The sequence below is a fragment of the Geotrypetes seraphini genome, chromosome 2, assembly GCF_902459505.1.
Source record: "Geotrypetes seraphini chromosome 2, aGeoSer1.1, whole genome shotgun sequence".
Classification (NCBI taxonomy): Eukaryota; Metazoa; Chordata; class Amphibia; order Gymnophiona; family Dermophiidae; genus Geotrypetes; species Geotrypetes seraphini.
Genome location: NC_047085.1, coordinates 375800970 through 375825409, shown reverse-complemented (window position 1 = coordinate 375825409; position 24440 = coordinate 375800970). Strand labels below are relative to the sequence as shown.

General features: G+C 41.2%; 1 protein-coding gene across 4 annotated transcripts in view; it reads left to right on the top strand.

Moving 5' to 3' along the window:
• PTPN3 (protein tyrosine phosphatase non-receptor type 3) overlaps window positions 1-24440 on the top strand; it is a 710747-nt gene that overhangs the window by 410688 nt on the left and 275619 nt on the right. For 3 of the 4 annotated variants that reach the window (XM_033930629.1, XM_033930631.1, XM_033930630.1), the window contains exons 11-12: window positions 6638-6701; window positions 13864-14033. In XM_033930629.1, coding sequence (XP_033786520.1) covers window positions 6638-6701; window positions 13864-14033 — 234 coding nt within the window. Of the gene's footprint in view, window positions 1-6351; window positions 6427-6637; window positions 6702-13863; window positions 14034-24440 lie in introns of those variants that run through there. The other variant, XM_033930632.1, reaches the window with a different exon arrangement.

Genomic DNA, 24440 nt, shown 5'->3' with positions numbered 1-24440 from the left:
ACAGACACAATTCTATAGCAGACATGTGTGATTCTCAAAAGCCGCTTAGGCGGCTGCTGAGTCCAGGCATCCTATACAGAATCAGGCCCTTAATGTCTTCCCTAGAGTGGGAGTAAATGCTAAGGGGGAGGGGGGGATTTTGAAAATGCATGTATATTTCTGTTGCAAAATAGGAAATAATGCACATAGTTTTAAGATCTGCCCAAAACATGTCTGCTTCAAAAGTGCATTTGACATTGGTATGCTCATATATATAGCAGCTTTTCTCTCCCCTCTTTACACGTGCAAATGGCATCTAATCTTTCAAAAATAATTTTATTTGCTCTGGAAGTACTACATTTATTGAGCTATTACAGTTAACATAGTATATAACAGCAGATGAAGATCCTCCATGGTCCATCTTGTCTGCCCAGTAAGGTGCCTAGAGCTGCAGCTGCCACTACAAGCAGGTTGCACTCTTGGCATGATCAAATACTAGCATTTAGAAATAGGGCAGTCACATAGTCATGGAAGAGTGGTTTTAAAATTTTGGATAGTCACATATTTATTACCAATATTTGACTAACCCTGCAGTTTTGCAATGTTCCAAACTGACATTTTACTCGCTATCATCCCTTAGGTGAATGTGACATAAAAAAACGCACGCCTGTTCTTGATTTGTCCTCGGGTCACAGGCTGTAGAAGTCTACCAGGCACTGGTCCTATTTCCCAATCACCTGGAGGAGTTGTCAGAAGCCCACTCCTGCCTATCCATAATAGGAACACAGACTGTAAAAGTCTGCCCAGTACTGGCCTCGCTTTCCTACTACTGGAATTGCGGTCTGAATACCGACAAGCTTTTGTTTCATTTCCATATAAAGATCCTTGGTGTTGAATTCTGACACTCTTCACTTAGGACCTGGTTCTGTAAAAGATGCCTACATGCTGATCTAGGCACCTTACTTAATTTTTTAATTGGTTCGATTGACAATGTTAATTGAACCGTGCCACTAAAAACAATTGGGGAAAAAAATATTGTGGTAGGCGCCTAACTCGATAGGTGCCAATTTGGTGTCTGCACCGAGGCACCTATTGATGCCTACATGAAATGTACGTGTGGTTAGGGGCAGAGTTTTGGTGTGGATTCAGGTGCCAATATTGTAGGCCAAGAAAACCCTGGCCTAATATACCAGTGCCTAAGTTCCTGATGCTTACCCGGCGCCTAACCTGAGCTTGATGGCGCTAGACGTAATTCTAAAAATGGCACCTATAGATTTAGGCACTGTTCATAGAAACAGGCCCTTAGTGCATGGTAAGTTACTTTGGGGAACTGACTGTAGCACATAATCTTCTATGAAGATGGACTATCCCTCCTAATGGGGGCCTGTGAAAGCTACTGCTGTAGTATCATTAACCAACCTGGGGGAATGGAAGATCTGAGCTGGAAATTAAATCCAAGCCCCACTGAAGCACTGGGACAACCCACAGCTGCTTAGGCTTTTTATTTTCTTTTAACTCAGCACTGGGGAGGGGGGAAGGGAAGGCGTATTGAGCAAGCAAGCAGTCAAAGTTTTTTTTTTAAGTGGATATGTTTATGCACATTAATTTAACCAGGTATTCATAAGAATATAAGAATTGCATACTGGGACAGACCGAAGGTCCATCAAACCCAGTATCGTGTTTCTAACAGTGGCCAACCCAGTTAGATCCCAAGTAGCAAAACAGATTCTATGCTGCTTATCCTAGGAATAAGCAGTGAATTTCCCCAAGCCATCTCATTAATGGTTTATAGACTTTTCTTTTAGAAATTATCCAAACCTTTTTTAAACCCTGCTAATTTAACTGATTTCACCACATTCTCCAGCAACAAATTCCAGAGTTTAGTTACACATGTGAAGAAATATTTATCTAGATAAATTTAGTCCTGCTCTTTGTGAGACTTGATTTAACTGATTTAAAAATGAATAAATAATGCTTAAATATGATAAATATGCCTTTTATAAAATAATTTTTAAATATGATAAATTTTAACCTGGACAATGTTTTAGAATTCTTATTCATTTAGGGTCCCTTTTACTAAAGTGCATTAAGATTTGTAGATACCATAACTTAATTCAGGACTTCACAACATGGTAGCTACAAATCTAATGCAGCAGCTAGTGGGGGCATTTATGGCATTTGTATATTTAGACTCTGAAATAATTGGGAGTTAAATCAGTACATTGTGTGATCTATATATCTTCAAAATTAAATCTCAGCCCATAATAAACAACTCGATGATCTAATAAATATTAAAATTGTGATGTGAAGTGCTCAGACCCACAGCCTAAGTGCTTAGTGAACAAAGCAAAGGTTGCCGATTGGACCATCACGGCACCCACTGTCCCAACCGCCAGCTGATGATTATTAAGCATTACTAAATAGAACTTATCTAAATATCCAAATTACTAAATAGAACTTATCTAAATATTCAAGGCGGTGATGCTGCTTCGGCGGCTTACCCTTGTACATATTGTGAAAATCACTCCTGAGGCTGCTCATATTAAGCCGACGCCCCCCCCCCCCCACACACACTCGAGTTTCGCCTTCTACATGCTTCATCAGGAGGGGACGCTAAAAAAGTGAATAAACTTAAATAAACACAAATTGCATGCTCATAATATAAACCTATCCCAAGTGGTAGTAATCTAAATTAGAAACAAATTAACACACCACTTCAGCCAGAAAAGTGCATCTCACTACACCAGCCTCAGAACTGTAGCCTACGCACAATAGTTTTATCACAAACTCGAGTGATTAGCGTAGCAACTTAGCTCCTTGCTCCAATCATCGGCCAAAAAGAACTAATACTGAAATTCGCAGAACTTTAATAACTTAATTGTTTAATATTATTTTTAGAAAATTTAAAAAATTTTTTTTTATATCATTTTAAAATACACCTCAGTATCTTTGCAGTTTCATACACATTATTTTAATTAAGTATATGCACTTCTCCAGGATTTGAAAAAATTGACAAGCTACTTATCTCAAACAGCGTTTGTCTCTGGATGTGCTTTTCAAGCAGTGCTCATGTATTGCACATGCCGACGCGGCCAGCGCTTCGTGGACTCACTGCTTGTCCGCTGCTTCAGGGCCAGCACTGCGGCATCCAACTGTCACTCAATTCCACCGTCAAGATTTTCAAAATAATATTAAACAATTAAGTTATTAAAGTTATGCAAATTTCAGTATTAGTTCTTTTTGGCCGATGATTGGAGCAAGGAGCTAAGTTGCTACGCTGATCACTCGAGTTTGTGATAAAACTATTGTGCGTAGGCTCCAGTTCTGAAGCTGGTGTAGTGAGATGCACTTTTCTGGCTGAAGTGGTGTGTTAATTTGTTTCCATAATATAAACCTAACAGATTAAAAATAACCGTTCACATCAAATTTGAAATACCTTTTCAAGTTTATTAATATTTTGATATACCGACCATCACAAGTATCTGGTCAGTTTACAATAATAAGAAATAAAAAAATTATATATATATATAAAAACCAAAATTAAAATGGGGGGATAAGGTCGATACAAAGACTTGATTATGAAGGGTATGAGACAAAAGGGGAGGGAAGGGAAAGTTTTTAAATTACAATGTATAAACAAAAATAAAATGAGGAGAAGGGGGGAGGATAAAACGGGAGGAAAAAATAGGTGTATCTGCTGATCAAAATGCACTGCCAGAATTAAATTGCCTACGTTGGGGATGACGTCAAGAACAGGAAGCAGGGCATTGGAGGGAGCCAGGCTGCATTATGTCCAACCGGCTCTGCAGTTGAACATTCACAGCTGGAACCAATCAATTTCAGTGTTGAGTCCACAAGGGATCAACGTTCGCCAGTTAAAAATAAAGCCTGTGTTCTCACATCATAAAAACTGAGACACATCGCAAGTCAAATTTGTAGCCTGCATGAGAATGGTATATCATAAATCATCCTCTTGTGTGTCTAGCCTCCTGCCAGTGCAGCACCAGGGGAGGCAGCTCTCGTCCCTGACATATATTACTTAAATATTCAGCAATACGCAATTTCACTACTCTTAGTATGGCCAATGTAGTATTCATTGCAAGGGCATATAATGCAGTATAAACTGCACATGAATTTCAATCAGTGTTGGTTCGCAATACATATCTCCTACCATTAGTAAAAGGTATGTTAATACTGTCGTCCCTTATCACATGCTTACTATACACACACTGGCCATAGACTCAATGCCCCTGTCGGACCTCAGAACGGTAGCTGACCCCTCATCGTAACATTTCCCCCAAATTGCGCCCTCGAGTGAATGCAAATTTAGGGGGCTCTCTCAAATTAGAATGTACCTGTAAGACTGGCCAATGCTTTTTCACAATATCTCGTAGTCTATGACTATTCGCTGAATATGGTAAGGCACACACCAAAGTTCAGTGGTAAAAAACTGTTTCTATAAGTTACGACTAATCAGATCCATAGCAAAAGTCTTAAAACCAGAAGTCCTAAACATCCTTATTCATTCTTTAATTATCTCTAGGCTGTAACACTTTGCATCAAGGCATAACACAGAAAGAAATGAGAAGATTGTAAATTATACAAAATACAGCATTAAAAATTATCACTAATTCAAAAAAAAAAAAAAAAATGACCACGTGACACCACTTCTGCAAAAAGCACATTGGCTACCAGTCCCGTACAGAATTACTTACAAAATTGCATTATTAACTTTTTAAATCCGACAATCTAATGCACCAATATTTCTATGCTTTTATGACTTTGTACACCACCTAGAAGGCTGATTAGAAGAAATTTTAATTAAACTTGAAACTTCTAGACTGCTTCCTGATACCATACACCCCACCATACACTCAGATCAATAGAACAGCATCTTCTGACCATTCCCTCCATAAAAATAATAGGCATTAGGAGATCTACTATCTTTTCGGTTATAGCTCCTCAGCTCTGGAATAATCTACCAAACTATTTGCATGATGAAACCGCATTAGAAAAATTCAAAGGGTTATTTTTTAAAAAAAGTTTCCTGTACAAGGACACATTTGAGACATAGACAAGATAACCAGTTTATGGTTAAAATCTTATATTTTATATCCTAATTCCCAGTTTTATTTAGTCCTCATTTATAGGACTCAAAAATTTGTTGTTCTTCTTTTTCCTCTCCTTTATTTTCAATTTTTGCCCCCCCTGATGTGTTACCCATAAATGTTTCTCCATTTTCCTTAACGATTGTAGTTCATCCCCCCTCTCCTTCTGTATCAGTACTAAATTTGTACATATATACTGTATATTATTATTTTATAGCAAATTATCTTATTGTTCCCCCCCAATTTTTTTAACTTGTAATATTGGACATTGCATGCACAACAAATTTTAATAAAACTTGAAACTTACCTCTTGCTGGCAGGAACATAAGTGGAGGGCTCCCACACAGCTTAGAGGGAATGATGGTTAGGTGCGCAACTTCAGTGTTCTATAGAACACATGCAGTTGTGTGCTATGGGTTTTGAGTGATCAGTTTGCAGACACCTAACTAAGGCCCAGATTAATTAAAGATAGTGACTCAATCACTATTGGCTGATTCTCTGGCTGATTTCTAAACAGCAATTGATTCACTATCAAGTTTGCATGCAAATGATTTGCACGGAGATGCCTCTGCCATTCTTTTTTTGGTTCGGGGAGGGAGGGGGAGGAGTTTGTCAGGGTGCTTTTTGTTTTCTTTGGGCAGATATTTTGCATGTGTAATACATTAAAAAGAAATAGAAAAAAAACCAGGCAGACCTGTCGGTAACACAGTTACCGACCGGTCTACAGCAGTCGGATTTTAGGAACCTGATACAAAATAGCCAAGCAAATGTTAGTGAATCAATCACTTGGATATTTTGCATGGGGTTTTACAAATTTGCATGGCCGGATCGGAAAATGGGCGATTGAGGGGGGGGGGGGAGACACACGCAGTGGGCCATTTTGTGAATCGGGTTGGTTAGCAGCGATCGTCACTAAACCTGTGAAAACTAAAGTGAATCAGGGCCTAAACACACTTGTGTGTGCAACTAATTACCAATTAACACCCATTATAAACCAATAATTGGTCACTAATGACAATTAGCAGCTAATTATCATATTAAGTTATGCATATAACTGAGAGCATTCTATAATTTGTGTGCACAACTTTGTGTGCTAAGTATAAAGTTTTCCATGCAACTTTATAGCATTAGAGGGCAAGTGCTTAATGCACATAATTAAAAAGATTCCTTTATATCCTATAGGGAAATAGACTGGTTTGGTATAGTTAAAATCAGAAGATTTATGTTATCTTCTAGGAGATTTGCTACTCTGCTATTGAGCCATGGGATGATGGAACATTTTGAAATCTGTTTTGCCGTTAGGTGGAAATCATAACCAGGGTGATCCAGTGAAATCCAGGTGGTTTATTTTTTTTCTTTTCCTTTGTTGGAGAAAAATGTATCCTACAAGCTTCAAAATCTACAGTCATATGACCTAAAATTACAGGAAATAATTTATGAAAATAGATACAGTTACCAGTTCTTGTGAAATTTTACTGTAAGATGTTCCTCTTGTTCTTATTGTTGCTGTTGCTTTCTTATGTCTTCTTATGTCTTCTTTTTATTTCTAGGATAAACATTCTTAAAATATCTTTCAAAAGAAAAAAGTTTTTTATACAGCAGCGACAGAAACATGTGAGTATAGGCATGTTTCTATTCTCATTCTTCTCCTTTTGATAATTCTGTCCTGCTCCTATGGATGCAGTAACGTAACTTTTCAGCTGTTCCAGAACAGGGTGTTAAATTAGGCACTGATGGGGGAATTCTAAATATGGCGCTCAAAGTTGCATGTGCAAATTTGGTCATGTGCCCAATTTACATGCAGAATTTAATTGACTAACAAGCCAATTAGTGATAGTGATTGTGTGATGACCAATTATTGCTGCGACCGTGTTTTCCCCCAAAATAAGACAATGTCTTTTATTAATTTTGGGTCCAAAAAATGCATTTGGGCTTATTTTCGGAGGATGTCTTTTTTTTTTTTTTCATGTACTACAATCATCTCTCCCTTCCTATCCTCTACCCCAATTCATCCTCTTTCCTTCCCCCCTCCCATGTGCAGCATCTTTCGATCCCTCCCTCCCATCCCCTTGTGCAGCAGAACACCACCAACTCTCCCATCATGAGACTGACACACCTCCGCTCCAAGGCCTCCAAAAACAGCAGTGGTGGCAATGCTCTGAATAAGCTTCTTCACGGTCTTCCCCCCGGGGCCAGGCCTTCCTTCTGCAGCATCTTTCTATCCCTCCCTCCCATCCCTCTCTGCAGCAGAACCCCACTGACCCTCCCACTGTGATGCGGCAGATGGAAAGCCCCAGCGGGCAAGACCATGAAGCAGCCCGTTCAGAGCGCTGCTGCCACTGCTGCTTTAGGAGGCCTCAGAGCGGAGGTATGTCAGGTCTCACCGGGGTGGAGGGGTCGCTGAATTGACGAGTCTGATTTTTTTTCAGCGAATCGGGCAGCACTTGTGTCAGGGATGGAGTCAGTGAGGGTGGCTTCGAGGGTTGATCTTAACTAGGGCTTATTTTTGGGGTAGGGCTTATATTAGCATCTTTAAAAATCATGCTGGGGCTTATTTTCGGGATAGGTCTTATTTTTGGAGAAACAGGGTACTTGGGAACATTTTGAATTTACACGGATGAGTGGCTTAGTGGTTAGAACTGCTACTTCAGCACACTGAGGTTGTGGATTCAGTCCCAGCACTGTTGCTTGTGACCCTGGACAAATTACTTAACCCTCCATTGCCCTAGGTACCACAGTTAGATTGTGAGTCTGCTAGGACAGATGGGGAAAATATACTCCTCCGTCCATATTCATGGGTTTAGGATTCGCAAATTCAGTTATTCGTGAGTCTCTTAACCACTCCACCTCCCTCCCACCTCCCAGACTTCTCCACACCTTACTTTTAAAGCCTGGTGGTCTAGCAGTAAAATGGGGAGGAGCAATCTTCCTAAACTCCTGCCCTGTGCAGAGCCGCGAACAAAAACATAAAAGAAATAATAAAAGAAGCCAATTAAAACATACGAGATGGATTTTTGCTCCATATTGGATGTTTCGTCAATTTATCCCATCAAGTATAATCATACTCCTTTGAACTGGAAAAAGCTTGTTGGAACAAATATGTCATAAATAACTTACAAAAGCGTAGGTAATTGTTCACATTGTTCAAACTTTCAGGAATCACATTCTATAACTTAGCAGTTTCCACATAAAAACATCCTGAATCTATAATCATCCAGCTGCATCTGTCTAAAGGAAAAAACATTGAATTACAATTTTTCACCTGAAGTGCAACCACTGTGGAGGGCAATAGATTTTTAAGGAGGTTGTCACTGGGAATGTCTGCATTCAGCGGTTTTTAAAAATAAAAGCCAAAAAGGCCCCTGCAGCAGCGCATACTGGTGCAGAAAATATGAAGCAGACCATAGGAACTGAATGGGCTGCATTGCTTTGATCGCATGGGAATTGCTACCACAGGTTTATAAAAGGAGTCCTAAATCTCAAACTGTTATAGGATAAGGGGGTAAATAGACAGCTCTATAAAAGGGTGCTTGGTAGGAGCCAATTCTACAAGGGAAAATAGGCACCTACTTTGCTGTATAGAATATTAGTGTAATGGAGGCAGTGCTTGCAAATATTTCATGCATATTAATTGGAGAAATCCTGAAACCCCGACTAGATTGAGGCTCTCGAGGACTGAGGTTGGACACTCCTCTGCTAAACATTAGTGTAATATGCACCCTTAACCATGGTTAATGTGCTCACTGTTTGTGCTGGAAGGTGTCACGTGTTGGACTCTGTCAGAGAATCACTTTATAACATTTCCTACTTCTCCTTTTGACTTCTGTAGCGCTACCACCTTTCTAAAATCCATCCTTCAGAGTTATACACAGACTGGCATCATGTGGTCTAGAACTACAGATTCTCTCTGTAACTAGAGAGAAACACTGCCTAGCAAGCTAGTCCAGATGTGATGCCTACAACTGATTTATCCTTTAAAAAAAAATGGAATTATTATTACGCAATCCCTGCTTTGCCATATCCTACTGTTTCTATCCGTTTATGTTCTTTTTCCTCACAAATTATAGTTTTCCCCTTTTTTCCCTTTTGTTTTCTTGTCCTCTCACCATTCAAGTTTGTCTGTCTCATAAGGATTATGTTTATTATTTGTAGTCCGTTCCCTAATTAATAGTTAAAGTACTTTTATTGTACAACGCTTTGAATTTTATGTGAAGCGTTTAATCAAATTTTAATAAACTATGAAACTAGAGAGTCAGTCACCATGTGGCTGAATTCAGCACAATAAAACAGTGCTTTGGCCTGCTCATTACCTCTTTCTTGGTCAGATACAGTGCTGGGATTTTGTGCCCTGAGCTTTCATCCACAACGCTTTCTCCAAGAGTTCCAGGGTAATATCAAAACAAGTGCTATATACATATTAGCCTCATTCTCTACAGAGAGTGACAAAATTCACATTTGAAGGCTTATTCTAAGCTGAAGAATGTATTTTTCATTAAAATTATGGGACCTATAATAAATTTGCTCCTTTTGATGTAGTGCTACTTCTTGAAGCCAGTTATACTTTTTGTATTTGTTTTGGAGGCACGTCTGCACCAGATCAGGTCCTAATATCTGGTCAGAGAATATCCCAGTGCCAAAACTGTAATGTAAAGTTACTGCCTTTTCAGAAGTTAAGGAAGGAGATTATTTAGAAAAATTAATGTTCAACCAAATTATCTTTTGTGCACACTTAGCAGTATGAAAAGACATGTAGGTAACAGTGCTGTCAAATTGCCACAGGATTAAAAACAAACAAACAAATAACCCACAAAAACTACTATAAAATTCTCTACCTTTGCTGCACAGTCTCTGTGTGAGAATCTCAAGAAAACCTGAGGGCCTGCATATCATAAGAGGTTGACTTTGCTGCAACCTTATATTTTCAATAGATTTGCAAACGTAGGCAAAGGATTCGAGGTAACCAAATAATAGCACACATTGCACATCAAAGAAACAAAGAAAGACATATTTTATGTACCAGTAAAGATAGAACTTAAACCAGAAAGAGAAACAGCCTCTAGGCCAGTGTTCTTCAGTGCAAGGCCTGTGGGTTAATGATGGCCCCTGAAGTCCTTTGGGGTGGCCTTCCTCATCATTCTGGCTGTTTTTCTGCTACTCTTTGCCTTTCTACCTAAGCTCATGATACAAAGAAGAAAAGTGAGTGTGAGGAAAAGCCACATGCTTGAAGGAGGAGACCTTTCTACCGTGTTTCCCCGATGGTAAGACACTGTCTTATTTTTTTTGGAAGGCCAAAATATGCTCTAGGGCTTATTTTCGGGGGGATGCCTTATTTACCCTTTCAATGTCTTTCCATCCTCCCTCCACTCCGGCCCAGCCCAGTATGAAATATTTCCTTTTGTTTCCCTCCCCTCTCTCTTCTCCTCCCTCACCCACGAGTCCTGCATCTGGCCCTCTCCCTTCTACCTGCACCTGGCAACACCCCCCTGCTCCGCGGCTCTCTTCAGCAACTTGTCAGCAGCGGTGATCAAGACAAGCTACCGACATCGAGGCCTTCCCTCTACGAGTCCCGCCTTTGTGGAAAAAGGAAGTTGAAACAAGCGGGACTCGCAGAGGGTAGGCCCCGACGTCAGAAGCTTGTGTCGATCGCTGCTGCTGAGTTGCCGAAGAGAGCCGCGGAGCAGGGGATGTGGCCGGAAGCAGGTAGAAGGGAGAGGGAGATAGGAAGGCTGTAGATCTCCGGAGCATGACACCGACCCCGGCCAGGATGATTTCTTTTTCAGGCATGCAACTTACAAGTCCGGCGTCGCGGCGGGAAATAGCCATGCTGAGCAGTGAGCTCAGCACTACACAGATGAAAGCCTTGCTTGCTGATTGGTCCGGCGGCACGGCCGCCGGACCAATCAGCAAGCAAGGCTTTCATCTGTGTACGTGCTGAGCTCACTGCTCAGCATGGCTATTTCCCGCCGCGACGCCGGACTTGTAAGTTGCATTCCTGCGTGACACACTACCGGAGCCACGGCAAAGGTGGAAAAGAGCCACATGCGGCTCTGGAGCCGCGGGTTGCCGACCCCCGCGGTAGACGGAGGGACCACACGGAGTCACCCACCGTACCACCCGATTCGGGTAAGCACAGGTATCGGTGGGTGGCTTATTTGCGGGGGGGGGGGTGCCTTATTTTACAATTTTTTCTAAAAAGGGGGGGCTGTCTTATTTGATGGCCCTGCCTTATCATCGGGGAAACACGGTAGTAGATGACAAAAATGCATTTCAAAATGCCTACCTTCTTCAGTATGCACACAATAAAATGTTGAAGACAGGCTGGTGGGGTAGATGCTATTGACACACACTAGTCAGGAGTGCCACAGCCTCGCATGGGAAGATAATTTGTGGCTGTCCTTCAGCTCAGTTGGATGCAAAATGGCTCCAGCTTAAAAATTAATGAAGACCACTGCCCCAGGCATCACCACTGCATGTTTCTCTACAAGTGTCCTCTTAAGGCTTTAACTGGAAATTTCCTTGTTAATTCATGTGGAATTATAATACACTAACTGGCAACAAGTAATTACCTTAAATACTGTTTATGTTCGTTGAATAGATATATACATATGCCAACCAATGATTAACAATGATTAAAGCACACTGGCTAACCATTGAACACCATATTACTTACAAAGTCATGTTGTTGACATTCAAAACTAGGAAAGCAGGGCAGCCGGAATTCATAAACCAACTCTTGATACCTCACTCCCCTCAGCACACTCTTCGTTCTTCCAATCAAAATCTGCTTGCAGTTCTTTCTTTAAGGCACATTAATACTATGAGAAGCAATATCTTTTCCATTACAGCCCCTTCACTCTGGAACTCAGCCCCAAACTATTTAAGAGAGATCACCACAATTGATAAGTTTAAGTCCAGTCTAAAAACTTTTCTTTTTAAAGATGCCTTTGAGGTTTGACCATCCTTTTAAAGATGTTTTAATCCAATGTTAACCCAGCCTTGATGGCTGACCCCCTCACCCTTTTGTCTTTCTCCTTTATTGTTCTTTCTTATCCAAGCTATTGTAGTTCCTACCTTTTTCCTTTCATGCCAATCTAAGTTAGTCCTGTATGCTTGTTATTCTGTGTTGTATGTTTCTTTGGACTGCCTTGATATATTTGTTGTTTACTCACTGTTTTAAACTAATGAAAAACCGCCTTGAATTTTGATGAGGCAGGATAACAAATTTTAATAAACTTGAAACTTGATCTTTTATATATATATATATATATATATATATATATAAAAAGGTGGGTGGGAGAGACAGTAGTTTTGATTTTTTTCTGTTCATAAAATAGGAGATTAGGGCGTTGTTAAGTAGATTGGTTCTGTCCCAAATTTCAACAGCATGCATGATTATTTCAGTGCCAGGACAGTCTCCCATACAAGCACACACAGCCACATTGCTCCCCACTTCAGTTTGACCAGAGAAGTATCAAACGAGGGGAGATTCTGTTATTTTATAAGAAAAACAAAATTGGAAGCAGTGAACTAGTGGCCTGATCTTTAAAACACACTCTTTCATATTAAATATCTCTGGTTTTAGCATACACAAAGTGATCCTCATGCTATATGATCCTCATCTATATGAGAATTGATGCAATTAACATTGTAGTAGCAAATGCCAGGAAAATAATTTCAGTTTTTCTTGCCCCAGAAAAGGTTTAAATATGTATTTAAAACTATTGCTTATTTTTTAATGCATTAAGTTACAGATATTTATGCAATGACTTGTAACATTAGAATATTAATGTTTACCTTGTACAGTGAGGGAAAGCACAAGAAGCCACATGGCTACCCTCAGGTGAAGCAGCTGCCCATCCTGTTATCCACAGGCGAAAAGTGGCTTCAAGAACAAACAGGATAAATGTGTGCCTTTCAGAAAGAACACAGATCCCCAAAGCTAAACAAGCTGTTGCTAACGTTTTTTTTTTTGCTGTGTCTGTGAGGAGAGGGAACATCGAGTCCTGCCCCAGTCAGAAGTGGGACTGGACTGGGATCAGTTGAGGGGGAGGAGAGCTGAGCTCTGTCCTCACTGCTTCAGTCAGACAGTTCCATCATAGTCTTCAGAGGATTCAGAGCTTCCCCCTGAATCCTCTGAGGGTGGGCCATTTTTTCTTGATGGAATTTGATTGGCTGAACAGGCAGCAGGAGAGGCTGCCTGCCTGTTCAACCACTCAAATTCAAAGTAGTGTCATCAGGATCTTCAGGGGGCTGGGTGAATCCCCAGCCAGCTGTGCTTTTTTTTCACTTTTTGCTGATGCAGTTTGGTTGGCATCCTGTTCAACCAATCAAACTGCATCAAGGAAAAAGTACATAAAACAAACAGAAGAACAAACAAAAAAAAAGCATAGCTGCAGGGCTGGGTATTCACTGAAGGCCCTGTCTGCACGTCACTCACTGCAGTTTAGGTGCACCAAATTGCCATTATAGAATCCACACTCGGCATGCTGCATTTGGGCACCTAAATTTTGGTGCACTTTATATGTATGTTTGACATCACTTGTCTGGTTAGTGGTCCTAAATATTTGTGACTAATTTAAACATGCATCTATGCTTTGATATTGAGTTATTAGAATATAAATATTTTTATACACCAAAGAAAGTAAAAATGTGGCTGTAAGTATTTTACTATTGAATTTGGATGAATCCATATCAGTAATGCCCATTAACATATTGGCCGCATTTATCAATTATTGATCAAAGAAGCTTTACCTATATCCCATTATTTTTGTTTCAGAATGAATCCAGAGAACATATTGTATTCAATATGCTAAACTACAGAACATGCAAAAACTTGTGGAAATCCTGTGTGGATCACCATACATTTTTTCAAGCAAAGAAATCACTACCTCATGAAAAAAAGCCACCATCCAGTTATTGGACTTTGGGTTCCAGAAACCAAGCCAAGTGAGTACTCTATCCTTCAGGCCAACGGCCTACTCTGCCTAGAAATTGTAAAAGTCAGGCCAAGATCACTTGTTTTCTGTCATTTGAAAATACTAGTTATAAATGCTTTAGCATGTCAGTTTAAGTTGCAACTTGAATAATACAAGTTTGATCAATGACCTATCTTTCCTTTCCTTCTCCAGGGCTTTTGTCCCTCTCCTCACTGTTGTGCATACTCCTTTTCATATGTGTTTTTGGCCTCCCAATCCACCAATATATATCTACTGTATTGTTTCCTTTTCGTCTTTATTTTCACATTCTGGATTCTTAGTTTCTTTGGTCATTTCTCACTTCATTATACCCTTCTATTTTTTTCTCACCTTCCTTTTGTTTCTCGTTTCTTTGCAACCATCTGTTCTCATAAATTCTTCAGATTCCTTTTTTTGTTGTTTTTCTTTTATCTAGGATATGGCCACTGTTTCATCCCCATAGTAAAAACTGTACAAAATATTACGATGTTTAAAAGGCTTGCCTTCTTTCGACCTCCCTTTTTTCCTGACAGCAAGGTCTCAGGCAGTTACGGTGCTTTAGAAGCATGAGGTTTCAGTAAGCCACACTACTAGTTTCTCTTTCTTTACAACCATCTGTTCTCATAAATTCTTCAGATTCCTTTTTTTGGTTTTTTTTTTACCTATTCACACACCCACCAACCAAAAATGTCAAACGTAGAAAACTATATGACAATCTAATGGCCACCAAAGCAGCAAAACTAGACAGACAAATCGCCAATCTGCTGTCTTCGACCACAGACTACAAAACCTTCAAAAAAGAAACTAAAACTCTACTCTTAAAAAAAAATACATAAAACCTATTTAACCCAATCTCCACCTACCATACTTTCTACCCCTTTCAAATCTAAAATGTATCTAATTACCCAACAGGTATCACATCAGGTTCCCATAAATTCTTATGTAATTCCTATGCAATTCTTATGACAATTCTTATGTAAAGTTACAATTCTTGTAACCCCCTGAGAAATCTTATGTAATCCGCCTTGAACCGCAAGGTAAAGGCGAAATAGAAATCACTAATGTTATGTAATGTACTAGTCTGAGTCACTCCACATTTGGCTGCCTGGAATTTCTTATTATGAAAGCCCCGATTCTATAAATGGCTCCTAAAAATAGGCACTGAGGAACATGGCGCATAGACACCATTTATAGAATCGTACCTAGTGCTGCCTAAGTTGGACTTAGGTACCAGTAGGCATCAAAATGTTAAGCGCCCCCTATTTATGTCAGTGTTTTCTTGGCCTAAGTACTGGTACCTATGTCCAATTTAGGCACCTAGATGCAAAGCACGCCCATGATCTGCCACTAACCACACTTACTTTCTGGTAGGCACCTACCTGAAAGTCCTAGGGGCCTACTGAGTTAGGCACCTAACACCCAATTAATTTTAATTTTTGCCACTTATGAGCTCAATATTGCTCATTATCAGTGTTGATCAAGCTTTTTAAATAATTAAGTTAGGTGCCTAGATCAGCTAGGCACACCAATCTAAGTGTTTTTTATAGCAGTGGTTCCCAACCCTGTCCTGGAGGACCACCAGCCAGTCGGGTTTTTGGGATAACCCTAATGAATATGCATGAGAGAGATTTGCATATAATGAAGGTGAAAGGCATGCAAATCTGCTCCATTAGGGCTATCCATTAGGGCTATCCATTCATTAGGGCTATCCTGAAAACCTGACTGGCTAGTGGTCCTCCAGGACAGGGTTGGCAACCACTTGTTTTATAGAATCTGGGCCAAAGTGCACATGAAGGAGGGAGAATGTGCTCACTGTATCTCCTCCACACCAGCTTACCACCATTCTGCATTTAATACTGTGCCCAAGAAACCGAGGGATCTTAAAGGAGAAGAGGGAAAGAGAGAGAAGAATTTGAGGAGAAAGGAGGAGGGGGATGAGGGAAGTGAATAATTAGAGAAAAACCACGAAAAGTGAGAGGTAAGAATCCATGAGCAAGGGAACGAGAAACAGACCTGGTAGTTTATGAAACAATGGAGGTAGATTTGGATTTAAGGATGAATCAAACAGAGCTACCAGAAAGAGCGAACTCTAGGAGGATAGACGGAGCGGAGGGAGTTGTAGATGAATTTCTTATAGGAGAGGGAGAAGGATCTGAAAAGGGTAAAAGAGTAAATAAAAAGGAAGGTGGGTGAGACAGTGGATAAATAATAAAGCACTACCCCATCTGCAAAACCATCTTTATAAAACTTCTACACAGTGGTATAGTAAGGGGGGGCGGACTACTGCCCTGGGTATTGGCACCCATTTCCCCCCCCACTCCTCTTTGTGCCACATGCGCCTGTTGCCTTCCCCCGTACCTTTTTTTTTTTTTTACTTCTCCAGCGCGAGCAGCAGTGCCCGCATCGGCGCTCCGACGCCACTTCCGGGTCCCACGCCCAGGAAGTGACATCAAAGAGCGAGCCAACACCGGTGCGGGTATGCTGCATGCGTTGGAGAAGTTAAAAGGTACGGGGAATGAGAAGGGGGTGCACGGCGGGGGGGGGGGGCTATGGAGGGGTGCCATCACCCTTAGGCGCCTCTCAGCCTCGCTACGCCGTTTCTTCTACATCTGCTTGTATGTTATGTATGAAATTCACAAGTAAAACAGAACACGAACTTGTATGAATCTTGACTGAAACAGCCAATATAGGATCATATGACACCCTCAGATCTCTGCGCTGCTCAATAATCGCATTGAGGCAGCAACAAGCAGGTAAGCACCCGAACACTACGACCCCCGAAGAAGCCTTATTAGGCGAAACGGGTCCTGTCGGGCCATTGGGTGTGCGGGTCAGGCGTTTGTTTGCCACACCAGCAGCAACTAGATAAGCTAAGTGCTGCCTTTATTTATTTATTTATTTATTCATTCTTTGTATCACAGTTCACCTTTAATTTGGTGTTTAAATTAAAAGAAGTCTTAGAATTGGATACATGACAACCCGATGAAAGAAAAACTGCTTACCTGCTTGTTGCTGCCTCAATGCGATTATTGAGCAGCGCAGAGATCTGAGGGTGTCATATGATCCTATATTGGCTGTTTCAGTCAAGATTCATACAAGTTTGTGTTCTGTTTTACTTGTAGATATCAAGGAACTTGTTACCACTGTAATTGCCAGTAGTATGTATGAAATTCAGCAATGAAAAAAATCCACAAGGGGACATGCCCTAAACGACTATACACAAGAATAAAGTGTATTAATTCTTATCTTACCTGGGCCGGAAGAGGACTTAAATAGCCACAAATATTTAAAGAAATATAAGCCTCAAAGGCTCAACAAGCACAGAATTCAGCACAGCAGGCTGTTTTAAACCATGGTGCACCAAATTGCCATTATAGAATTCACACTCTGGTTTTTTGGGTGCAGATTGCCTTTTCTTACTAGTTTTTTGTAAGTAGGTTTTTTTGCTGAGTTGCTTCTTTTTTCTAGAGTTACAAGCCGATGATAAGATTCTGTGCTCCAAAATAGCATGGTTTAAAACAGCCTGTTAGTCTGATGTTGAGCCTTTGAGGCTTATGTTTCTTTGGTGACGGGATAATCGCGCGCCAGATACCAGCACGCCGACAATCCAGCGCTGACAATTCGGCGCAAGACAGAATCGCGCGGGGGAAAAATTATTTTAAAGAGCTCCGACTGGGGGTTTGGGGTGGCAACCCCCCACTTTATTGGTTAGTGTTCGCGCTGCCATTGCGGGGGTGGGGGGAGAAAACGGAACTTTTCCCCCCAAAAATCTGAAAAAGTTCCGTTTTCGCTATAATGGAGGTTTCCAACCCCCCGAGCCCCCCTCCAACAGCAGCGCGAACACTAACCAATAAAGTGGGGGGATTGCCACCCCAAATCCCCCGTTGGAGCTCTTTAAAAATTACTTTTTTCCCCACGTGCGCTTCTGTCTTTCGCCAAATTGTCGGTGCTGGATTGTCAGCGTGCTTTAAATATTTATGGCTATGTAAGTCCTCTTCCGGCCCAGGTAAGATAAGAATTAACACACTTTATTCTTGTGTATAGTAATGTATGAAATTCAGTTATGTTCCTTCCTGTGTGTTTGCCCAGGTTGACAAATTAAACAATGGTACATCACCTTTTATTTAAACAGGACACGACTCTTTGAAAAAAACACTCAAAACACAGGACTATCTTGTGTACAGAGGAGTGCAACTAAGGAAGGGTTAGTTGGCTAGTTTCTGGTTGCCAACTGCGGGGGGTGGGGGTGGGTGGGTGCAGAATGGGAGCAAAGTTTGTCCTAGCAACATTGGCAGGGAGGCACTGTTCATGAAATATGTGGGCACTCGAACGTTCTTCAATGATGCTTCATTTTGTCTGTTTTCCACATTGTGTTTGTTCTGTCATAGGTTTTAGTTTCAACAGCAAAGGACGTAGTGAATCTTTCTTGTAACCTCATTCACAGCATTACTGAACGGAACCCATACAAGAGTTCTCTTTCCTCAGGGCACATGTCCTTTACCACCAAGTTTGATCTATTACTTAGCCAGTATTGTACCCAATATACCCCAATGGTGCCCACCTCCAGGGTGATTGTTATGGACAGTGTCACTCACTCACCTAAGCATTAGTCATCTAGCTATAGTCTTTGCTCTAATCCCTCTTCCAAGGGAACTCCTTGCGTTTATTACTACTGCTATGTACCCAAACACCGAATTCATTAAATTTTTCTGCTGAATGTTCTGTCTTCATTCTTCTAAACTTCAGTCCTCTTCCATGAATTGTACTAATCTTCACAGATTTTTGTCTACTTAGGCCTTGGGTCATTCCATGTCAAGTGATCAGATTCTTGGAAAGTGCCCTGCATGACCATCACGGATTTTGATGAAACTTCATATGCAGAGTCGACCATGTCTCAAACGAACTTTGGTAAAGTTTTAGTTTCGCCTGTGGAATATTTGTGGAGATATAGCCATTTGTTTGACCCCCATACCACAATGAAATACAGTACGACAATGACATTCTGACAACTTTGAGACACAATATCTCCCGAGCTGTGTTTCCAAAAAAACTGAAACTTAGCTAGCTACCCTGCACAACTTTTTGAGCTCTGTTCATTGCTACCAATAACAATTTTTGCCGAGCACTGATTGAATGCCTGAATTACAGTAAACTTGGCCGAAAAAATTAGTGCTCCAAAAAAGTCAAAGTTTGACATTACTTAGCTCCCACAATAATTGAGTAATAAATGCGAAATTTGGCGCATAATGTCTCAGTACAACGTTGTTTTCAAAAGTACAATTTCAACCTCCAAGCTCTTTCCATTAGTTTACAAATTAAGTGTAAAGTTGCTAATTTGTGTAAAAAGGCCAAAAATAGGGTATTTTCAGCCTGCTTTTACAGAAAAATACCTTTTAGAAACTCTTTCAAATCAGTCTCATTAGAAAGAGCATATTTCAAACCCCCTAGAAAAGTGGACTTCATTTTTCAACGCAGGTTAACAATGGCTGAAAAAGGGGGACAAAATTGGGAGACGTTGCCACGGCAACAACCTCTATTTCAACATAATTCTGTCATTTTTAAAGTTACATTTTTAAAGTTACATTTTAAAGTACAGTATTACTACTACTCTATTGCGTTGGTCCATGGTGACATTGTCACTACCAGTTCAAGAGTTTGAACTGGCAACCCCATCGCCATAGGGGTCACGCCCGATAGCTGTGCAATACCAGCCACGGGAGGGCCACTTCGTCCAGGTTCCCAAGCCTCGCATTTGGTTTCTTTGTCAAGGTTCCAAAGCCTTTTGTTGGTATCTTTCTGGTTCCAAAGCCAATGATTAGGGTGTCTTATCCTAGGTTCCCAAGCCTAAATTGGGTATCTTATATGGTTCCCAAGCCGAAGTAAAGTCCACTTTGATTTTAACTGCCAGCAATCTTTATAACATTCTGTTAAATTTTTGAGCCACTTTCTTCAATGCAGTTTCTGGAAATTGATATTGGCGGCCGGATGATGTAACTGAAGGGGCACAAAGCATGCAGATGAGGTGTTGCTCTGGAACCCAACAAACGTCTTGCCTTTCTGGCCAATAAAACGAATGAGCTGGACCGTGAGGATGCATAAATTTTATCAATGCATCATTTTGTTCAATTGAGACTTCAACAACGTTGCCTATCCACCATTGATTATCGTAAGTACAGGTAACGTAGCAACCAGGAAAGATTTCGGACACTTTCAAATTTGGAATGGCAGTATCAGAAATTTTGGCAACAAAATTTATTGTGTCATTTGAAACTTTGCTGACACGAACCGAGTTTGAGTCGACTGGTACAAATTGGTGGTGCTCTCTGGTACCGGCTACTGTGCTGCTTTCATGCCATCTTTCTTCTTGAAACATTTTGCTTTCTTCAATTTCTTCATTTGGAACATAAATGTATTTAACTCCATGTATATTTTGGTCACAAAAGTTAAATAGATCCTTTGGCGTCAATATTTGATCCGTTGATGGTCTTTGGAGGCTAGCCCGGGCAGCCAGTCGTTTAGTTGTTCCACCAACTCCATCGCAGGGTGATTTTCCGTGGCTAGTTCCAAAAAAATTCCATTCAGCCTCAATGTTGAAATCATTTCTGTGATTGCACAAATTCACAAAGTTCTTGTAGTTTTTATATTGTGCAGCTGAGCCGTCACTGAAGTAATATATTTTGGTAATGTTTGACATTGGCGCCTTGTAGCATGAGCTTTACATTTTGATGTATCGTGCAGACACACACGGAGTGTGCACCTGATGCGCCAACGGTTACACACCACTTTGGCCTGAGCTCACATAATTTGGAAAAACCAATTTCAGTTCCGTATTTGTTACAGTACGCCACGTACAGCTCTTTTAAATTACACAACAGCAGCCGCTTTTGCTTTTGTACTTTTAAACCATTGAGGCGGACTGAAATGCAATCTTTTTTGCCAGGACATATTCTGCTGAATTCATCGTCTTCGTAAAAATCTTGAACTCTATTTGCAATTTCTTTTGGAAGGGACTTGCCAATTTTTGCATCAGGTATAGAACAAATGCCTTTCTCTTTCTTTACTTTTTGGGCTGTTCTGACCATGCGCACTGAAACGCCAAACTTCATTGCTGTTTCCTTTATTGACCAACTTTTGGGGGCCATCGTCAATAATTGAACTTTCATTGACCTGTTGGATATTGCAATTTTCGTTTTCATTTCTTCAATGAGGTTAGTGTAATCTTCACATAACTTGCATTCTACAGACTGACGAGATGGCCCAACTTCTTCAGCTGAAACTCCAGCAGCAGATGTAATCTTCTTGGCTATCACATTCTGCACACGTTCAATTTTTCGTATCACATAGCCGGCTTTATCTCTACTAGCTAACCTTCGAATTTTCAATGGAGAGGTTCCTAAAGCAGTCAAGCTTTGATCAACTGCATCGGAGATGCTGATATCAAAATCGTCTGAAGATGAAGATGCTGCAGTAGCTTCACTCATTGAAACGTATTGGGCTTTGCACCTACTGCAAAGTTTCTGACCTGGCTTGATATTTATTTTTGCCACTTTTCTAAAATCATTAGACATGGCAAGATCGACTTTTAACAATCCACTTTGAACAATGTGATTTTTCTTTTCAAATGGATTACAACACGATGTTTGCTTTAATTCGTATTTGTCGAGATACTTTGCTTTGTGGTGGAGGCAGATTTGGTCTTTATCCATCAGTTCAACTTCAGAGCGCCGAGTGATAAGCAATTTTTCATCGGTTGACAAATTAGGTAAAAAAAATGAGCCCACATTTTTTAGAATAAAATGTGCTGTCATGACACTTTGACAACAATTTTTGCCCATTGGCACAGTCTGGCAGAAAAGGATTACCGTATTTTCACGCAGATAATGCGCACCCGTGTAAAACGCGCACACGGGTATAGCGCGCAGAAACCACGATTTTATGTACAAAAACTTTTGTATACCGCGCTCACGGGTATACCGCGCATGCAGCCCGACTGTCCTTTCGCCCGCCCCGACTCTCCTCTGGCCACCCCGACTCTCCTTTCGCTGTCCCGACTATCCGTTCACCCTCCCTGACTTTCCGTGCACTGCCCCGCCTCTCCGTGCACTGTCCCAACTCTCCGTTCACCCGCCCTGACTTTCCGTGCACTTCCCTGAGGCACATGGTCGGGTTGGGCCCATGTGCCTCAGGCCGCGCCCCCAGGTGGGACCTAAGGCTCCAGGGCCTATTCTGATTGGCCCACGCGCCTTAGGCCCCACCAGTAGGCGGAGCTTTGGGACGGATGGGCCAATCCGGCCTCATTCCGTCGTTGGCTGCCTGCCGGACAGGCGGGTTTGGCTCCCGTCTGTCCGGCCAACTACCAAAGGTACGGGGAAGGGGGGTGGGGGTGTCGTGGGGGTCGGCCAGGGGGGTCGCGGGTCGGCTGGGGGGGCGGTCGGAGGTTCTTGGGGGGGGCGGTCGTTGGAGGGAGGGGGGTTTGCGTCGAGGGCAGGAGGGCCTGGGATCCCTCCTGCCCGTAATGTAGTGCGGGGTGGGGGTAGGGGGTCGCCGTGGCCAGGAGGGTTTGGGCTCCCTCCTGGCCCGATATTGTCGGGGAGTTGGGGAGTCAGCCGGGCAAGAGGGCTTGGGCTCCCTCTTGCTCCGATCGTGGATGCGGGTGCGGGTGGGAGCGCATGCGAGCGGTCGTTCGGGGTGGGGGTGCGAGCGGTCCTGCTGGGGGGGGTGAATCGGGTGTCGGGCGGGGTGGGAACTATGTAAAAAAAATTTTGTATAACGCGCGAGGGGTATGCGCGGTAGGTAAAAACGCGTATAACGCGCACGTTATATGTGTGAAAATACGGTATTATTAGTCGATTCGTTGGCATCCATTTTAAACTGAATTAATAATAATGTGGATCTGAAAAAGAAAACAAGTTGTAATTTGTGATCTGCATGCAACAAAATTATCACCTCAATTTCTAGTTAGGAATAATCATTAATTAAGAACACTATAATTGTACCCAAAGCTTGAGTAAAAATAAACAGGGAAAAACAGTGTGAAAAGTGACATAATTGTAAGTTGAAACGTAGGCCGTTGCCATGGTGACATCTCCCAACTTTGTCTCCCTTTTTCGGGCATTGTTAACCTGCGTTGAAAAATGAAGCCCACTTTTCTAGGGGGTTTGAAATATGCTCTTTCTAATGAGACTGATTTGAAAGAGTTTCTGAAAGGTATTTTTCTGTAAAAGCAGGCTGAAAATACCCTATTTTTGGCCTTTTTACACAAATTAGCAACTTTACACTTAATTTGTAAACTAATGGAAAGAGCTTGGAGGTTGAAATTGTACTTTTGAAAACAACGTTGTACTGAGACATAATGCGCCAAATTTCGCATTTATTACTCAATTATTGTGGGAGCTAAGTAATGTCAAACTTTGACTTTTTTTGGAGCACTAATTTTTTCGGCCAAGTTTACTGTAATTCAGCCATTCACTCAGTGCTCGACAAAAATTATTATTGGTAGCACTGAATAGAGCTCCAAAAGTTGTGCAGGGTAGCTAAGTTTCAGTTTTTTTGGAAACATAGTTCTTGAGATATTGTGTCTCAAAGTTGTCAGAATGTCACTGTCGTACTGTGTCATTGCAGTATGGGGTCAAACAAATGGCTATATCTCCACGAATATTCCACAGGCGAAACTAAAACTTTACCAAAGTTCGTTTGATACATGTGGGACTTTGTGCATAAAGTTTTATCAAAATCCGTGATGGTCATGCAGGGAGCCCTTGATCACTTGACATGGAATAACCCCCTTGCTAGCTGCATAATGTTAGTAAATACCCTGTCCTTTGTGAGGCTCCTTTTGGTTATCCTTGGCATCGTGTCCAGTGCTGCCATTTATTTATATATTTAGTCACACTCTTTCATTAGTAGCCCAAGATGAGTTGCATTGTGGCCCTGTAGATATTTCTGTCTCCAGGGTCGTAGCATATAGTTTCATAGTTTATTTAAATTTTGATTAAACGCTTATCCAAAGGTACAAAGCGTTGTACATAGTAATTTAAAATAGCTGGGAGACAAACATTTTAAATAATTAGACATACACCAACTAATCAAACATACTTATGGCCAGAGAACATTGGGAAAAAAGGGAAGAACCACAGTTTCTTAGAAAGAATACATAAAAGGAAAATACAATAGGAAAGGGGGAAAAGTTAAATAGTGCGGAAGTATGTACTTGTGTAAAAAAAAAAAAATCAGTTATAAGCATCTTTAAAGAGAAAGCATTTTAGGCTGCTTGTAAATTTCTGCAAGTTTTGTTCAGCTCTGTTATTTCCTGTCTCTGGCAAACCAAAATGGCGGGAAAGAATTGTGCGTCATGAAGGCTACTTGTTGATGTGCAATGTGGACTAGGCTGTTGTTCAGC